Source organism: Piliocolobus tephrosceles, chromosome 6 (genome assembly GCF_002776525.5).
Source record: "Piliocolobus tephrosceles isolate RC106 chromosome 6, ASM277652v3, whole genome shotgun sequence".
Classification (NCBI taxonomy): Eukaryota; Metazoa; Chordata; class Mammalia; order Primates; family Cercopithecidae; genus Piliocolobus; species Piliocolobus tephrosceles.
The window spans coordinates 3,361,805-3,377,706 of NC_045439.1; the positions used below are offsets into that span (position 1 = coordinate 3,361,805).

Genomic DNA, 15,902 nt, shown 5'->3' on the forward strand with positions numbered 1-15,902 from the left:
AGGTTGATGAAAACTTTCTGATTCTGATATTTCATCTTGGGACATATGAAATTCTGTATCAATTGACTCATGCAAATCTCAAGAGAATAATTACAAAATGACTCTCTAACTCGTGAGTATTCCTCCAATACCAGGCTGTTCTTACTGCCAACAATCTTCTGGGAATGTTGATGAAGAAATAAATAGTAAATTCAATTTTAAAGTTAAAACTATCAAAACTTTCAGAAACCCCTGAACACCCTTTGCCCAAGGTGCTGTCACTAGTGTGTATGACCTCTGGTTCACTCCCTCAGGGACTCAGGCATAATTACCCTATGACTTAATATTTGAAAGTCTATGGATTATTTGTTCTACCTCCCGTATTAGACTCTGCCATGCTACATGCAGAACAACAAAATATTTTAAGGATTGATATTTGCTGTATTAGTCTGTTTTCACACTGCTAATAAAGACATACTTGAGACTGGGTAATTTATAGAGGAAAAAGTTTAATGGACTTACAGTTACACATGGCTTGGGAGGCCTCAACATCGTGGTGGAAGGCAAGGAGGAGCAAGTCATGTCTTACATGGAGATGGCAGCAGACAAAGAGAGGGCAGGGAAACTCCTGTTTGTTAAAACCATCAGATCTCGTGAGAGACAGCCGCTATCACAAGAACAGCACAAGAAAGAACTCCCTCCATGATTTAATCACCTTCCACTGGGTTTCTCCCATGACACATGGAAATTGTGGAAGACACAATTCAAGATGAAATTTGAGCAGGAACACAGACAAACCATATAGTTCCACCCCTGGCCCTTCTCAAATCTATTGTCCTTACATTTCAAAACCATTAATGACTTTAAAACAGCCCCCTGAAGTCTTCACTCATTGGAGCCCTAACTCAAAAGTCCACAGCCCATGGTTTCTTCTGAGACAAGGTAAGTCCCTTCGATCTATGAGCCTGTAAAATAAAAAATAAGCCAGTTACTTCCTAGATACAATGGTGGTTCAGGCATTGTGTAAATACAGCCATTCCAAATGGGAGAAATTGGTCCAAACTACAGGCCACATGCAAGTCTGAAATCGAGGTGGGCAGTCAAATCTTAAAGTTCCAAATAATCTTCTTTCACTCCATGTCTCAAATCCAGGTTACCTGATGCAACAGGTGGGTTCCCATGGTCTTGGGCAGTTATGCCTTTGTGGCTTTTTAGGGCACTTTCACAGGCTGCCCTGGCTGCTTTCATGGGCTGGCCTTGAGTGTCTGTGGTTTTTCCATGCACATGGTGCAAGCTGTCAGTGGATCTACCATTCAGCGTTCTGGAGGACAATGGCTTTCTTCTTACAGGCTCCACTATGTGGTAACGCAGTGGAGACTCTGCGTGGGATTTCTGACCCCACATTTCCCTGTCACACTGGCACTAAAGGCACGTGCCACAACACTAGCTAATTTTTCTATCTTTAGTAGAGATGGGGTTTTGCTCTGTTGGCAAGGCTGGTCTTGAACTCTTAACCTCAAGTCATCTACCTGCCTAAGCCTCCCAAAGTGCTAGGATTACAGGCCTGAGCCTCTGTGCCTGGTCAAGATTAATATAACTACGTAATTTAATGATGTATTTGAAAACTTCATGGTCATACAAACACACATACATACACAACAGCTCAGCAAGGACACATACATGTGCCCATGCAAAAGTGAATGTATATCTAGAAACCAAAACAACACACCTATTTGTTTCATATTATTCCAATTATTTAATTGAATTTAAATTGTGTTTGCAGTTTGCAGTTGTAGTACAAAATAATGCTTTTCTACATGTAAGTCTGCCTAGACCAATATTAAAAAGACAAATATATTTAAATACATGTTTGGTAAAAATGTATGTAAATGCCATTCTTGTCAAATATGTCACTTAAATGTGCAATGGAGTTTATTTTAAATATCAGTCTGCTTTTAATAAATTGAATAAATAACAAGGTGTACATCACCTTTAAAATTGTATTATATTATTTGTTGAATTTACATTTTTGTAGTTTTCAAAGTAGGCAGGAAAAATTGTTTCACTTGAAAAGTTTTGAAAGAAAACTTTTTTGGCATGAATATTCAATACAAACTCGAGTCTTTATTTGCCAGTATTCCTTTAAAATAGAGAAGATACAGCAATGTGAAACTGAACACAGCCCATGCTTTTCAGGACTCACTCACAACGCCAGTTACCTAGAGGGTGGTCTGGGAGAGTCCAAGCACATGGGGATTTAGACTTCATCATCAGTGCACTAGTGAGCCCCAGGGCTGAGCACACAGAGGCCAGCAGGAGTGGCAGAGCCCACTCGGTGGTACGTAGGGAAGGGAGAGGATGGGATGAAGGTGATGTTTGCAGGACCCTAGAAAAGGTGAGGAGGGCAGAGAGTCTGCAGGTAGATGAGCATATTCTAAGGAGAACTGTTATCCTCCTAAACTTGGTTGGCTTCAGTGATTATGAAGAGAAGGGAACTGATTCACCAGACTTGGAGGACACAAAGTAAAGGGACATTCTTTATCCTGCATGGAGACTGAGGAAGAAAAAAGACTTTCAAAGAAAAAGGGAAGATAGAGAAATAGTCTGGAAAACAGTATACCCGAAGTGAACCAAAGAGGAGAACAAGAGCATTTAAAGTGGTGTTTAATTAAAAAAAAAAAGATGAAAGAAAAAGAAACAAAATACCATGCATATGCTGAGTTAAAATTAGAAGATATATACAATTGATTATTACAGCACACAAACACAAAGCTCTATTTATTGGAACATTTTGTATTGAGGATATGCATTTTTTTAAAGAAAGGATCTCTCTCTGTCAACCAGGCTGTAGTGTAGTGGCACAATCACAGCTCATTGCAGCATCAATCTCCCAGGCTTAAGGGATATTCCTGCCTCAGCCTTTCAAGTGACTGGTACCAGAGGTAGCACCACACCTAGCTATTTTTTTTGTGTGTTTAGAAAAGATCTAGCTGTGTTGCCAGGCTGTTCTAAAACTCCTAAGCGCAAGTGATCTGCCTGTGCCAGCCTTGCAAAGTGCTCAGATTACAGGTGTGATTATAAAAGTTTTACTATTTTAAAGATAGTATCATTTTAAATGAAAAAATGTGTAAATAAACTATTTTAAAAATTGTCCTCAGGGATCATTGCTAGTATTACTTGGAAAATCTGCAGCATTCAAAGTTGAATTAAATCCCTGCTCTAAGTTAATGTTTTGTAGTTAAAAGAAATCGTGGATATACAAAGAAGAAATGGTGAGAGATCCTGGGAAAGACTTTTGCTTGACCAGATCAGGAATAACCAAAGTTTAAAAGGAAACCACAGCCTCTCAGGCTCCTGACGTGGGGCTGCCTCCTAAGAGAACTCACACGTCCTGAGACCCCCTGGTGGTTCTGAGCGCCCCCTAGTGTCCTGAGCGTCCCCACATGTCCTAAGCACCCCTGGTGGTTCTGAGCATCCCCAGGTGTCCTGAGCTCCTCCTGGTGGTCCTGACCGCCCCTTTGTGGTTATGAGGAGCATCCACAACGCAGTTCCCTCCTGTTCTGCAGAGACTTTTGTGTCTTGGCTGACACAGATGTTCCCTCTCCTGTGTCCCTCACAGTAGTACAAAGCCTTGTCCTTGGCTTTCAGGTTGGTCATTGTAAGGTAAACTGCACTTGAAAGAGGGTCGCTTGGGAATGTTCATTTATTTGTACTCATGGAGAGTAACCCTGAGAACTCCCACTTGGTCACTCACTGTTGCCACTCACACCAATTCCTGTCATGAAGCCTGCTGGACCAAGTTCACGCTGTAGCCAATAAAGGTGACGTCAGAGGCTTTGTAGGAGATTCTCAGTGAACCGCTGGGCTGTACAATTTCCCCCCTCTGACTCCATCAATAAAGTTCACACAGGACTTCTGCAAACAGGAAATGGAAGAACAGGCCCATGTGGAGCAGCCACAGCTGGAACTGATTCACAAGGGACACTAATATCGAGGGTGATGAGAAGGAAAGCCCAGATCACTGCAGACCCCATGGTGTGAACACTGCGAAAGGGCACAGACATGGGGTGGCTCCTCACCAGGGCCTGAAGGAACAGGGGATGAGCTGCGTTTCATGAGGAGGGGAGGGGACACATTTCCATGTATTTCGTTTTGTGGTCATGGGTGCACCGCTCAGCATTGCTCATCCATCCTCTGTGTCTCCATTTCAGGGAGGGCAGGGTCAAAGATTCCTGTGTCTGGATGCACAGGGTTAATCTGCCCATTACTCTTTTTTATTCTCTAGTATGGACAGTGTTCAGGTATCTTCGTAGTAGCAAACATCATCAAAAAATATGTCCAGTAAGAACATAAAAATACACTTCCAGAAGAAAGGGATACCTTTCTCACGAAACAGTTCGATATTGGATATATGTGCTTGTGTCAGGAAACAGTCAATGTGGAAATGTGTGTAGTTATCTGAGTGAAGAGTTCACATGGAGACATGTTTGTCTGAGACAAGAGTCCACATGAGGAAATGTCTGTTTTCTGAGGAAAAAGTAAATGTAAGGACATACATGGTGGTCTGAGGGAAGAGTCCATGTGGGGCCATGTGTGTTTGTCTGAGGGAAGAATCCACATGAGGAAAGGTGTGTTTGTCTGACAGAAGAGCCCACACGCTGACAGGTGTGTGGACCCATCTGAGGGTAAATGTCCACTCAGGGACAGTGCATGTCTGAACTGAGCTGAAGTTTGGGGAAAACTTTTCTCAACCAAGGAAGCAAAAGAATGATCTGGGTTGTTTGCTTGTCAGGAAGAGAAAACCTGGGTCACATAGACAATTTTTTTTTTTTAATTAAAGGTCTTCGTTGAATGGAAACATCGCACATGCAAGTGAGGAAAATTACTTCATTCTTTGTTGCATGCGTCTCATAATATCCTCACACTCCCATATACGTTATTAGATAATTTTATAGAGTATGCATTTAATCCAGGGGTTAATGAACTGCTAAATACACTTCAATTGTATGTATTTAGGTTTATATTTTCCATCACAAAATTATGAGCTTAGACAAATTAAATGTGTCACGTCTCAAGCATTGCATATGACTAGAATATTCTTACTCTTCTTAAACAGGACCTGTTTAGTTATTTTATACCCACTGTCTAAATTCTTGGAATATCCTATCTGTTTACTTGACTCTAGTTTTGGCTTTCACAGAATTTCAAACAAATGAAACTATACCGTGTAATTGCAATGCTTTCACTGAGGAGAGTGGAAAATGAAGTTGCTGACCTAAGTAACTTTGAAAATGAGGAGGTTCTATAAGTTTACATTATGAAGAAATCACACATAAGCACTCTATGTAGTACATAAACATGTTTCCTATAAGAGTACAGCTTTACATTTCTGATGCTGCTCTGCATGTGTCCTGAAACAGTGCAGCTAAGTAATCAAATGGCATATGGTGGGATGGGGATCCTCACTTTGCAGTGGGTGGTTATGGACAGTCAATGAAGGGAGGCTGGAAATGTCCCTGGGGTAGCATAGTTGGGTGGAGGCACCAGTGTGTTCTCATGTTTAATGTAATCCAGTTACAGAAGATTAGATACATAAATAGTTTCAATGTGTCCGTAAACATGGGTCCATATAAGCATGCACATTTACTAGGCCAATTGGTTGAGATGTCCTAAAAGTACTTATACCACACTAACAACACACATACCCAATATCACAATATTTTATTGTAATATTATTCTTTAAAATCAGAAACAAGCACTCTTTATAAAAATGGCTAATTTTATGTATGAAAAAGGTAATATAGAAAACAAGCTTAGAATCTATTGTAATACCAGGAAACAGGGAAGTGTTCAAAAACAAAAGGATGAAGTGTGCTGTAAGGATGCAAGATGCAAACTAAATCAGCTCCCAGCACCTAATAAAGCTGTGGTGATTTGTACAATAAAAATGCATACTGTAGCATGAATCTTCTTCAGTGTATGAAATAAACATCCATAAATCAAAATGAATATTAATAGATGACTAAATAAACTCACCCACGTGATGGGGCAATGGGTGCCTCCAAGAATGCGCTGATTTTTGGACTGAACATGTTCTCCACTCCTCAATTGATTTCATGGTTCCTCGCTCATGCTGACGCGTCTGTGACTGAAAACCCAACATTGATATTCAGCGGATTTTTTCTTATGCCATTTATATTCTCTGTCTCTCTTTCTCTCCATTTCTATTATCTTTCTTTGTCAATACTATTTATTACTGAATCATCCTGAATCCTGCCAACAGCCTCCATCTCACATTCTGCCAATCTTCTGCCTCAAAGATATTTAGGAGCAAATTCATCCTTTCCCAAGGTGGGAAACCTCTCTGGACTTACATCAGATTTAGAGCCTCATATGAAGAACCATGATAAAACATTATTTGTTTTTGGATTATACCTCAAAACAAAAATGTTTCTCCATAATGGCTGTGGCATTCTGTATTCCCACCATTACGCAAAGCTGTATGGAGGCTCCCAAATGAATTAAAGCAGAAATACCATATGACCAGCGATCTGGCTTATGGAAATATACCCAAAGTGGATGAAATTTCCACCTTGTGAACATATCTGCTCTCCTGTGCTTATTGCAGCAATATTCACAACAGCCAAGATATGGAAACTAGGTGTCTGTCAATGGACAAATGGATAAAGACAATGTGGTATGTGTACACAATGCAACATTATTCTGCCTTATAAAATAGAGAGGCTGACATTTTCCACAAGAAAGATGGATTCCCACCACCACTGGCGATGCATTTTATCCATTGCAGCCCCTTCCTGAGAGCTGGCTGATCCAGGTCCAGTAGAAAGGACTGGTTGTGAAGGAGTGACCAGAAACAGTGCAGATGAGGCAGAGGGCCAGTGCAGGCTCCTGAGATCTAAGGTTGACTCCTGCAGCTACTCCAGGGCATGTGAGTATATGGGGAATCAGTCCCTGTCAGTCACATGTACCTGCACTCACCCTGTAGACTCGTGTCTGACATCGGAGACACTCACCCTGGGGAGCTGTCACCAGGCATAGGAGAAGACACAATAATACCATCTTCTTCATGAACACAACTCTGCATTCCCCAGATACCTCAGCCCTGCCTGAGGCGAGAGCAATTAGCTTACACAGTTTAAAAGCATTTTATACCCTGGAGCCTGAAGAATATTTTGGATGTGGCAAAGACTTGTACTTATAAGAAGAGAGAGGGACAGAGGTCAGACTCCCTGTGGATTGGAATATTTTTTATTGTTGTCTGTTTATTTTCAGGTTGACACGAAACAGTTTCTTGCGAAAAACTACCATCATTACAGTTCATAAAATCTATAGTATACCTGTTTTCCTAACTGACAATTTGAACTTCTGCATCAAGTGAGCAATGTGCATAACTTACAGGAACAATTAAAAAATAACTCTCTAAGTCATCAGTACTACATGAATACTACCCTGCGATTACTGCCAAATGTCTTCTGGAAATATTTAAGTAAAAAGAAATCGTAAATTGCATCCTTGAGTTAAAGGTAGCATAACGTTCAGAAACTCAGGAACTCCCTTTGCCAAAGGCACCCCTACTAGAACTTACAACCCATGGTCTCCTTCCTCAAGGACACACACATTATCACCCTATGAATTGATTCATCACAAGCCCTTGTATTTCGCATGTCACCTTCAATGTCATACTCTGATTCATCACATGCCGATATAGCAAAGTATTTTAGGGGATCGATGTGCTATGCAGAAACATTCAACAGGATGTTAAAAATGTCTTCCTGTTACATCTTCCTAAATAGCTTCTTAATTGGTGTCAACATGGTAATTCTTTATATTAGAAGAGACATCAGAGAAAAACAGATTCAAATATTGTAAAGGGGCTAATTAACATTAAGAACAAATGCAGCAGTGACTCCAGGATGTCAATCCATAGGTTTAGGAAGTAAAAATGAGGTGGGTTACATAAGTTGTTTTGAAAGAATTATTCTTTGCACGTGGAATCAACACCAAGGGTGGCATCAGTGTAGGGTTAAACAGGCAGCTGCTGGGAAGATGTCCTTGTAGAAGCGATTTTTAAAAGGTTTTGGTGGCTGCTATCCAAGGTTGTGGTTAAGCAGAATCCATTTATGGTAGCTCTTGTTATCAGGAGTATGTACGTGGGAACCCTTCTTCCTGGTCATTCGTAGTTCCATTTGTCAGGGTGTTAACACAAGTGGCTTCATTTTGATTCTGACAACTTTCACACCTTCTTTCTAACACAGTATACTGGTGAGGAAGGTGACTCTGTGGTACTTTGCACAGCACAGGATAAATTTCACATCCACATCCCATTTTGTCCACACAAGCTCATCCCCTTCACTACTATTGGCCACTTGCATTCCCAGGTAAGTCAACACACTGCAGGGTGCTGAGCAATGGGAGAGAAGAAAGTCAGCCTGCAGCAGCCACAGTCTAAGCCCCACCTGAGCTGCAGGGAATGGGCTTGAGGCCCGGAGCTTTAGCAGCGAGAACCACATCCCCACTTTACATGGAGCAGAAGCAGTACAAGAAAAAGCAAGAACAACAACAAACAAAAAGAAATAGAATGGGCTAAGAGTAAAAGGCATCCCAGATCAGTGCTGATTCTGATTTCATACTTTAGTGTCAGTAGAAGGATCAGACGTGAAACCTCTGAAGTTCTCCATGACACTGACCCTGGCCCAGCCTCTCTATTGGCTGTGATCAAAATTCCTAAAGACTGTTCTAGTCAGGGAATCTCACTGAGATTTCTGGCCTGAGTCTAATTGAAGAAGACTCACGAGGCACCCTGCGTTTCCTCATGACTCTGATCCTGGTGACCATGGTTGAGGACTTTTCATCTCCGTAAGCATCAATCTGCGTTGTGTACATATGAGAACAGGTTCTCACATTAAAATTATCATTTTAAAAATCAGTAGAGATGACGTTGGTAAGCACAGGATGCTGAACTTAGAGAGGTTCCCTAGAGAAAGAGTAAAAAGATGAAGTCCCACATCCTGACAGGAAATCAGCCTCCATGTGCACCTGTCTCTGGGGTTGACTCTGATCAGTGGCTCCTGAGCAACCCCTGCAGCTGATTTCCTCCAGTGTCCCTGCAGGGAGGTTTGTGTCTGGGCTCACATTGACTTCCCCTCACTGTGTCTCTTGCACAGTAATACATGGCCGTGTCCTCGGCTCTCAGGCTGTCCATTTGAAGATACAAGGAGTTCTTGGCATTGTCTCTGGAGATGGTGAATCGACCCTTCACAGAGTCTGGGTAGTATGTGCCACCACCAACGCTAATAGCTGAGACCCACTCCAGACCTCTCCCTGGAGCCTGGCGAACCCAGTGCATGTCATAGCTACTGAAGGTGAATCCAGAGGCTGCACAGGAGAGCCTCAGGGATGCCCCAGGCTGTACCAAGCCTCCCCCAGACTCCACCAGCTGCTCCTCACACTGGACACCTGCAAACACAGAGACACCGAGGTCAGAAATTGCCACACAAATCCACTGTTTCTGTCATTTATGTCCACTCACACTCAATATCTCTAGTTCTCCATGAATCACCTTCTAATATGGCAACAAGGAAAACCCAGCTCAGCCTAAATTCCATGGTGGGTCCTGTGTGTTCAGTCCTGATCACTGAATGGAAACACCTGGGAATCCCAGGCTGGGGCTCCTCTCCCAGAGCTGCAGGGTCAGGGCTGGGCTGGTTTTCATCAGCAGAGGGAGGGACTTATTTGCATGTCTCCTACTATATAGCGAGTTCTGGAAGGGATGCCTCAGAATAGGCTGTGTCCCAGCATGGATGCGAGTGCCCATGCTTCATAAATAATTAATTCTCATTAGCGTTTCTACTTACAGATTCACATGAAGTGTGTTCTGTGGGAGTCAATGTTTCCTTCATTTACAGATGTGAATGTAAACCCCCGATGCCACAGGGGCCGTGGGACATGTCTAAGAGCTCACATCTGGTAAGAGCCAGTCTCACTGTCTGGCCTGTTTCTCATGGCTGGATTCGACTGCTCCCTAAATTAACTCTAAGACAGAGCTAGAAATTCTGAGTGAGGTTCACAAAATCCTCTTCTTACAATGATATCATGATATTATTTGGCTGTATCTTAGTGTTTGTCTAAGTAATATAGAAACACTGAGGGTTAACTCACATGTTGATTCAGCAGTTCATGACTTTTCTGGTATTGTTTTTATTTCTCTCTTCATCTTTTTTTTTTTTAACCAAATTATACACTTTTATTTGGAATAGTTTTAATGCAGTAATATTGACAAATAATCTTCACACAATATGTTCACCCTTTGAAAAATATTGATATAATCACCATTCACAGAGAAAACAAATCAATCCATCTCACAATTTTCTCTTTCTCCTGCAGTTTCACCTTCCTACACCTTCCCTCCTCTTACCAGGTAGAAGTCAGTTGGGGAATCATTTTTACATGGCTTGCAATGAGTATTCACTTTGTACAGTTTGTAAAATGGAATCATACATATTTGCTTTGGCTCGTTTTATTCATCGTAAGTACATGTAAACTGAACCACGCTGTGGAGCGTATCCGACATTAACTGACTGTAGTTGTAGCTACTGCGCCAATAAATGACTTTTCCACAATTTGTTTACTGATAAAGGTGTGCATTAATATTTGGATTGGTTTCAGTTTCTGTGTATTTCAAATAAAGCTGCTGCTCTGCTTAGAGGAGTACACAGCTGAGAAACACGTTCTTAATCTTACAACAACGTGAACAACAGCTAAACTGGTCAAGTTGCAAATGAATCACTCGTTTTAATACACCAGGTAATTAAAGTTATAGCACCCAGAGTGTTTGTCAGTGTGTGTGAGAGAAAGAAAGAGGGAGGAAATGAGACTGAAAAAGAAATTCTACATAATTATTAATTTGTGAGGTCCTCAAATGCAGGGACTGATTCCTAATGAACAGGGTCCACATAGGTTGAAGAGGGTAATTTGATGCACCCACCTATGGCTATAGATGTATAATATTAATGTTATTTTCTAAACTCATAAACACTCATGCACATTAGAATAGATGAGGTGGAGGGTGTCCAGTGGCACAATGAGAAGCTGACACTAAACCCCCTCTCCAGAGCCTTTCCCCACCTGCTGCACCTGCCCTGATGCTGAGCCTTGAGCCTGCCTGACCACTGAGCCCCACTATGGTCCTGAGCCCCCATCAGTGCCAAGTGCCCCTTGGGTTTCCTGAGTGCCTGCCTCTGTCCTCAGCAACCCCTGCTGTCCTGTGAACCCCCACAGGGAGGTTTGTGTCTGGGCTCACACTGATGTCCCCGCATTGTGTCTTCTGCTTAAAAATACATGGTTGTGAGAGAGCAGTGGATCACGCCTGTAATCCCAGCACTTTGGGAGGCCAAGGCAGGTGGATCACGAGGTCAGGATCTCAAGAACAGCCTGGCCAACATAGTGAAACCCCGTCTCTACTAAAAATACAAATATTAGCTGGGTGTGGTGGTGAGCAGCTGTAGTTCCAGCTACTTGGGAGGCTGAGGCAGGAGAATCACTTGAACTCAGGAGGTAGAGGTTGCAGTGAGTGGAGATCGCACCACTGCACTCCAGCCTGGGTGACATAGCGAGACTCTGTGTAAAAACAAAACAAAACAACAACAACAACAAAAAAACATGGTTATGTGCTTGTTGCTCACGTAGCTCAGCCATGGAAGAGCTGTGTGTTTTGGACATAGATCTGGAGGTGGCGACTGGACTTTTGAGGAGAGAGTTGGAATTTGTGCTCCCTTCATGACCTGTGCACCTGACCCACTCCAGTCCCTCCACTGGGGGCCGATGGATCCAGCTCCAGCAGGAAACACTGGTTGTGATGAGGAATCCACCATATAAACTGAACTGTTATTGTCGTTGATACCCTAAACAAAACGTGGCACTCATTTTTATTGTGTTGACATACACATAACATAAAATGTACCATTTTAGCCCTCAGTAAACGTATGGGTCAGTGATGATTCACACATTCGCAATGCTGTGCAACCATTTCCACTATTTGGTTTGGGAACATTTTCATCACAGAAAAGGAAACCTCACCTCCATTACGTGGTCACTCTCCATTTCCCTTCCCCTGACCTCCTGTGATCTGGGATTTTCCTCCTCTGCATGCTTCATGTCAATGGGACATTTCAGGATGTGGACTTGCGTGTCTACCTCAGTTCACTCACCCAGTGTTTTCAAGGCTTATCCAAGTCTCAGCCTATGTTGGTGCTTCACTCCTCTTTAAAGCTGGGTTAGAGACGTACAGACACACCACAGCGCCTGCATCCCTGTGGGTTACAGACACAAAGACACACTACAGCGTCATCATCCCTGAGGTAGCCGATGGGCACTTGAGTTGTATGTATTTTCCATTTGACTACTGTGAATGGTGACACCAGGTACATTTGTGTATAAGGTTTTCTGTGAAGACCATTTTCCAAGGTTGCTGTCCCATTTCAATACCAACTGGCAACCCACGGCCATTCCAAATTCAGTATGTCTTTACCTGATTATGTTTTTTCTCTTTAGTTTTGAATACTTGTTTTCTCAGTGTGTTCAAGGCAGTAATCTACAAGGAACTTAAATCAGCAGCATAACCCAAATAACCACATTTCAAATGGGAAAGGGACGTGCTCATAGACTTCTCAAATGCAGACGTAGAAGTGGCCAAGTAACATACAAAAAATGCTCAGCATCCTCAGTCATCAGATAAGTGCAAATCAAAACCAAATGAAATCCTATCTAACACATGTCAGAACTGCTATCAATAAAAGATAAAAAATTAACAGATGCAGGCAAGGCTATAGAGAAAAGCGCCACTTACATACTTTTGGTGAAAATGTAACTTCGCCCAGGCACTGTGGAAATCAATCTAGAGATTTTTCAACTTAAGACAGAGCTACCATTCCCCTCAGCAATCTCATTACTGGGTATATACCCAAAAGAAAACAAATTATTGTAACAAAAAAACACATCCACTCACGTGTGTATCACTGTGCAAATCACAGTACCATAGACATGGAGTCAACCTAAATGTCCATCGGTTATAGACTAGGTAAAGAAAACATGTTTCTTATACACAGTGGAATACAATGCAGCTATAAAAAAGAATGAAATCATGCTTATTTGCAGCTACTTGGATGCAGCTGGGGTGAAAAATGTGAAGCTAACTGACATAGAAACAGATGATAAGAGTCAATGGGAGAGAAAATGAACATTTTGGGTGTTGCTCTGTGTAAAATTAAGAAAAGAAATCCCCGGGCGCATGAACTCTTGAAATACAAAAGCCTGGAGACACTCCTGTCCTTACTTCCATTTCATTAGGTTGTGCTTTCTCTCATTTTTATTCAGTTAAAATTGTTTTCCTTTACTCTTGGTCCAAATAGCCACACAAAATCATGTAGAGACCTTACAATAAAAATAACATATCTGAACATTATCTAAATTAGGAAAATTTGTTTACATCTTTTAGATTAGATTCCCATTGAAATCCTTGATCTAATATCATCTCTGATGCATCATACATCAGTAACAAAACTGGAGGTTATGCATTCAACTGGGTAGTGCAAACTTTCATTCACAATTTGTTCTTCTACCTGATGTAAAGTCAGCCCGGAAGGCAGAAGTTATTGCCACCAACATAGCTCGCCAATAAGCCAAAGACAAGCATTAAAGCCATGTTCCAGACGAGTGCCTGAGTTTGGGATGTGGGATGCTGTTCACACAAAGAATTCCTCACATCTTCTGGAACATGTAAAAATGCACAACAAAATAACAAATTTTAGATGCACTCCTACATTTTAGAGACCTGACTAATATAACTTAGAAAGTAAAAACCGAAGGAAAAATGACATGGTATAACATCTAGAAGTATACATATTATAGTGGGTTATCACACCAAGCAAGCAGTCTTATCAGTCAGGAGTTTATAATATTATCTAAATATAGAAAGCATTAGCATTATGTATACAACAGCATCCGTCCCATCCACAGTCTCCCGAAAATGTTGAAGAAAATTGTCATCCTTAAACTAAAATTGTGAAAACCTTAAGAAAATCTTGGACTTCCTTGGCCAAAGTTTCTCTCCATAGCAAGAGAGCCTTATAGTTAACTCCCTCAGGGAGACATCAGTTATTAGCCTATGATTTGGTGGCTGTAAGGCCCATGCATTTAGAGATTTACCCCCAGTGCTCACCTCTGTTCTGTTACATGAATGCATGACAAAGTATTGAAAGTGATGACTGCATTTTACCCACTCCATTCATCAACAGATTAAACCATCATTTCCCCACATCTTTTCAATAGCCTTTAATAACGTTAAACCAGGGAATTGTATCTGTTGTAAGAAACATCAGGGTAGGATATTGCTCTTGAACCACTTTGGAGTGAATTTTACCGGGTACTTTTAACCGCAACACAGCAGTGAAATTGCAGAATGTCGATAGTTGGGTTCATATTTATAAACTGGAAACTAAAAATAAATCCCTAAAACCCCCGACTCATTAAATAGTCTATCTCTTGGCCTAGGGAACCCCCAAAAATCTAAGAACTGTTTCCAGTCATGACAAAACAAGAGATCACACACGCCTCATCATACCTACTCCCCTTTATGATTTAGACACAGCAATGACTAACCCTCATGTTAAAATAGAGATCATAAGAATGACAGAACAGACTCTCTGTGGCAGTAAGATGTCAAAACATAAACAAAACCTAAGGCCATGCCAGGCAGGGATTTTGCCACTCTCTCGTACACTTAAAAGATAAACTACATTTTAACTGCCAATAGAATATTCCTTTTCTCTAGTGGCTCAGTACGCACTGGCACTGAGACAAGAACTGTGAAGACAATTGCAGCCCATCCCCTGATGAACTGACCCTCTGTTCCACAAGCCGTAATCCCAGCTTTGATTGAACATTTAATATGAGGAACTTTCCCCTGATGAGAGACCACTCACCATGGCCTGGCTCTGGCCGTTTACAGAGGCTGCACACTGAGCGCCTTTGTGTCTCTGCTTCTGCTATTTGCACATAGGACCTGTCTGTAATGAATTTAAATGCTCAGTCACCACTGGTAAGTGAACAGGGCTCATATGCTGCATGCGTGTTTGTTCAGTATGCATGTGTCAGCACCACCTCCGTGAACATCAGTAGCCCCTCCTGTAACCTGTTGATTATGTCTGTTTAACCAACACGTTCAGCATAAAGCTTCTGCCCAGCCCCTTCTTGGGAGTGTCAGTCTCTCATCTTTACCCAAACTATGCTTTGCAGCCTGTGGGATGCCTGTAACCCTCGATAAAAATATAGTCTCAGTTTCCTAACCTGTAGATTGTGGTATTTTTTATTATTTAACACAACTGAGGATTAAATTCAGAACTTCATCTAATTATTAGACTACTTAAGTATGACAAACTGTGGATATCCTATAAGGATTTTTATATACCCTAAAATGGCCAGTGACATTTTGAAGCAGGAAGCTGACCTGAGACCTTCGGAATAAACTGATGACTGTGGATAATGAAAAGGCCACACCCAGGACATTGATTCAGCACCCATGCCTGTCTCATTCCTTCTTCTCTTTCTTTTTATTATACGCTTATCATGATAAAAACTTTTATTTTCTTTAGATCTGTTTGCTTTTCACACATAGTAGACGCATCTCTCTTTTTCACTCATTTTTTAAGCTGCTAGAAAGAACAAAGTGTCAGGTCCTACTTTTGGTGCCTCGCTGCTGATGAATTAAGGTTTATTCTTCCTCCTCCTTTTGCCCCACACATGGGAAATCTAGTAAGAAATCATGGAAGCTCTCTTATTTGATGCCAGTGTGAGGTTTAAATCACACAAGCTCCTTCTCATGAGTAGGAACACCCCCTCCGACACCA

At 41.6% G+C, this 15,902-nt stretch overlaps 1 long non-coding RNA gene and 1 gene segment (V, D, J or C); both read right to left on the reverse strand.

The window, feature by feature from the left end:
- Window positions 1-7,136: 7,136 nt before the first annotated feature.
- On the reverse strand, window positions 7,137-10,080 carry LOC111534819. The segment is given in 2 exon segments: window positions 7,137-9,456; window positions 9,530-10,080. Coding segments are annotated over 2 exon segments (474 nt in total).
- An 85-nt stretch (window positions 10,081-10,165) lies between these two features.
- On the reverse strand, window positions 10,166-15,203 carry LOC111534820. The gene is made up of 3 exons (XR_002729222.2): window positions 14,979-15,203; window positions 12,076-12,308; window positions 10,166-10,304 (listed from the first exon to the last, which is right to left on the reverse strand). It is a non-coding gene; the product is annotated as an uncharacterized LOC111534820 (long non-coding RNA).
- Window positions 15,204-15,902: the final 699 nt, after the last annotated feature.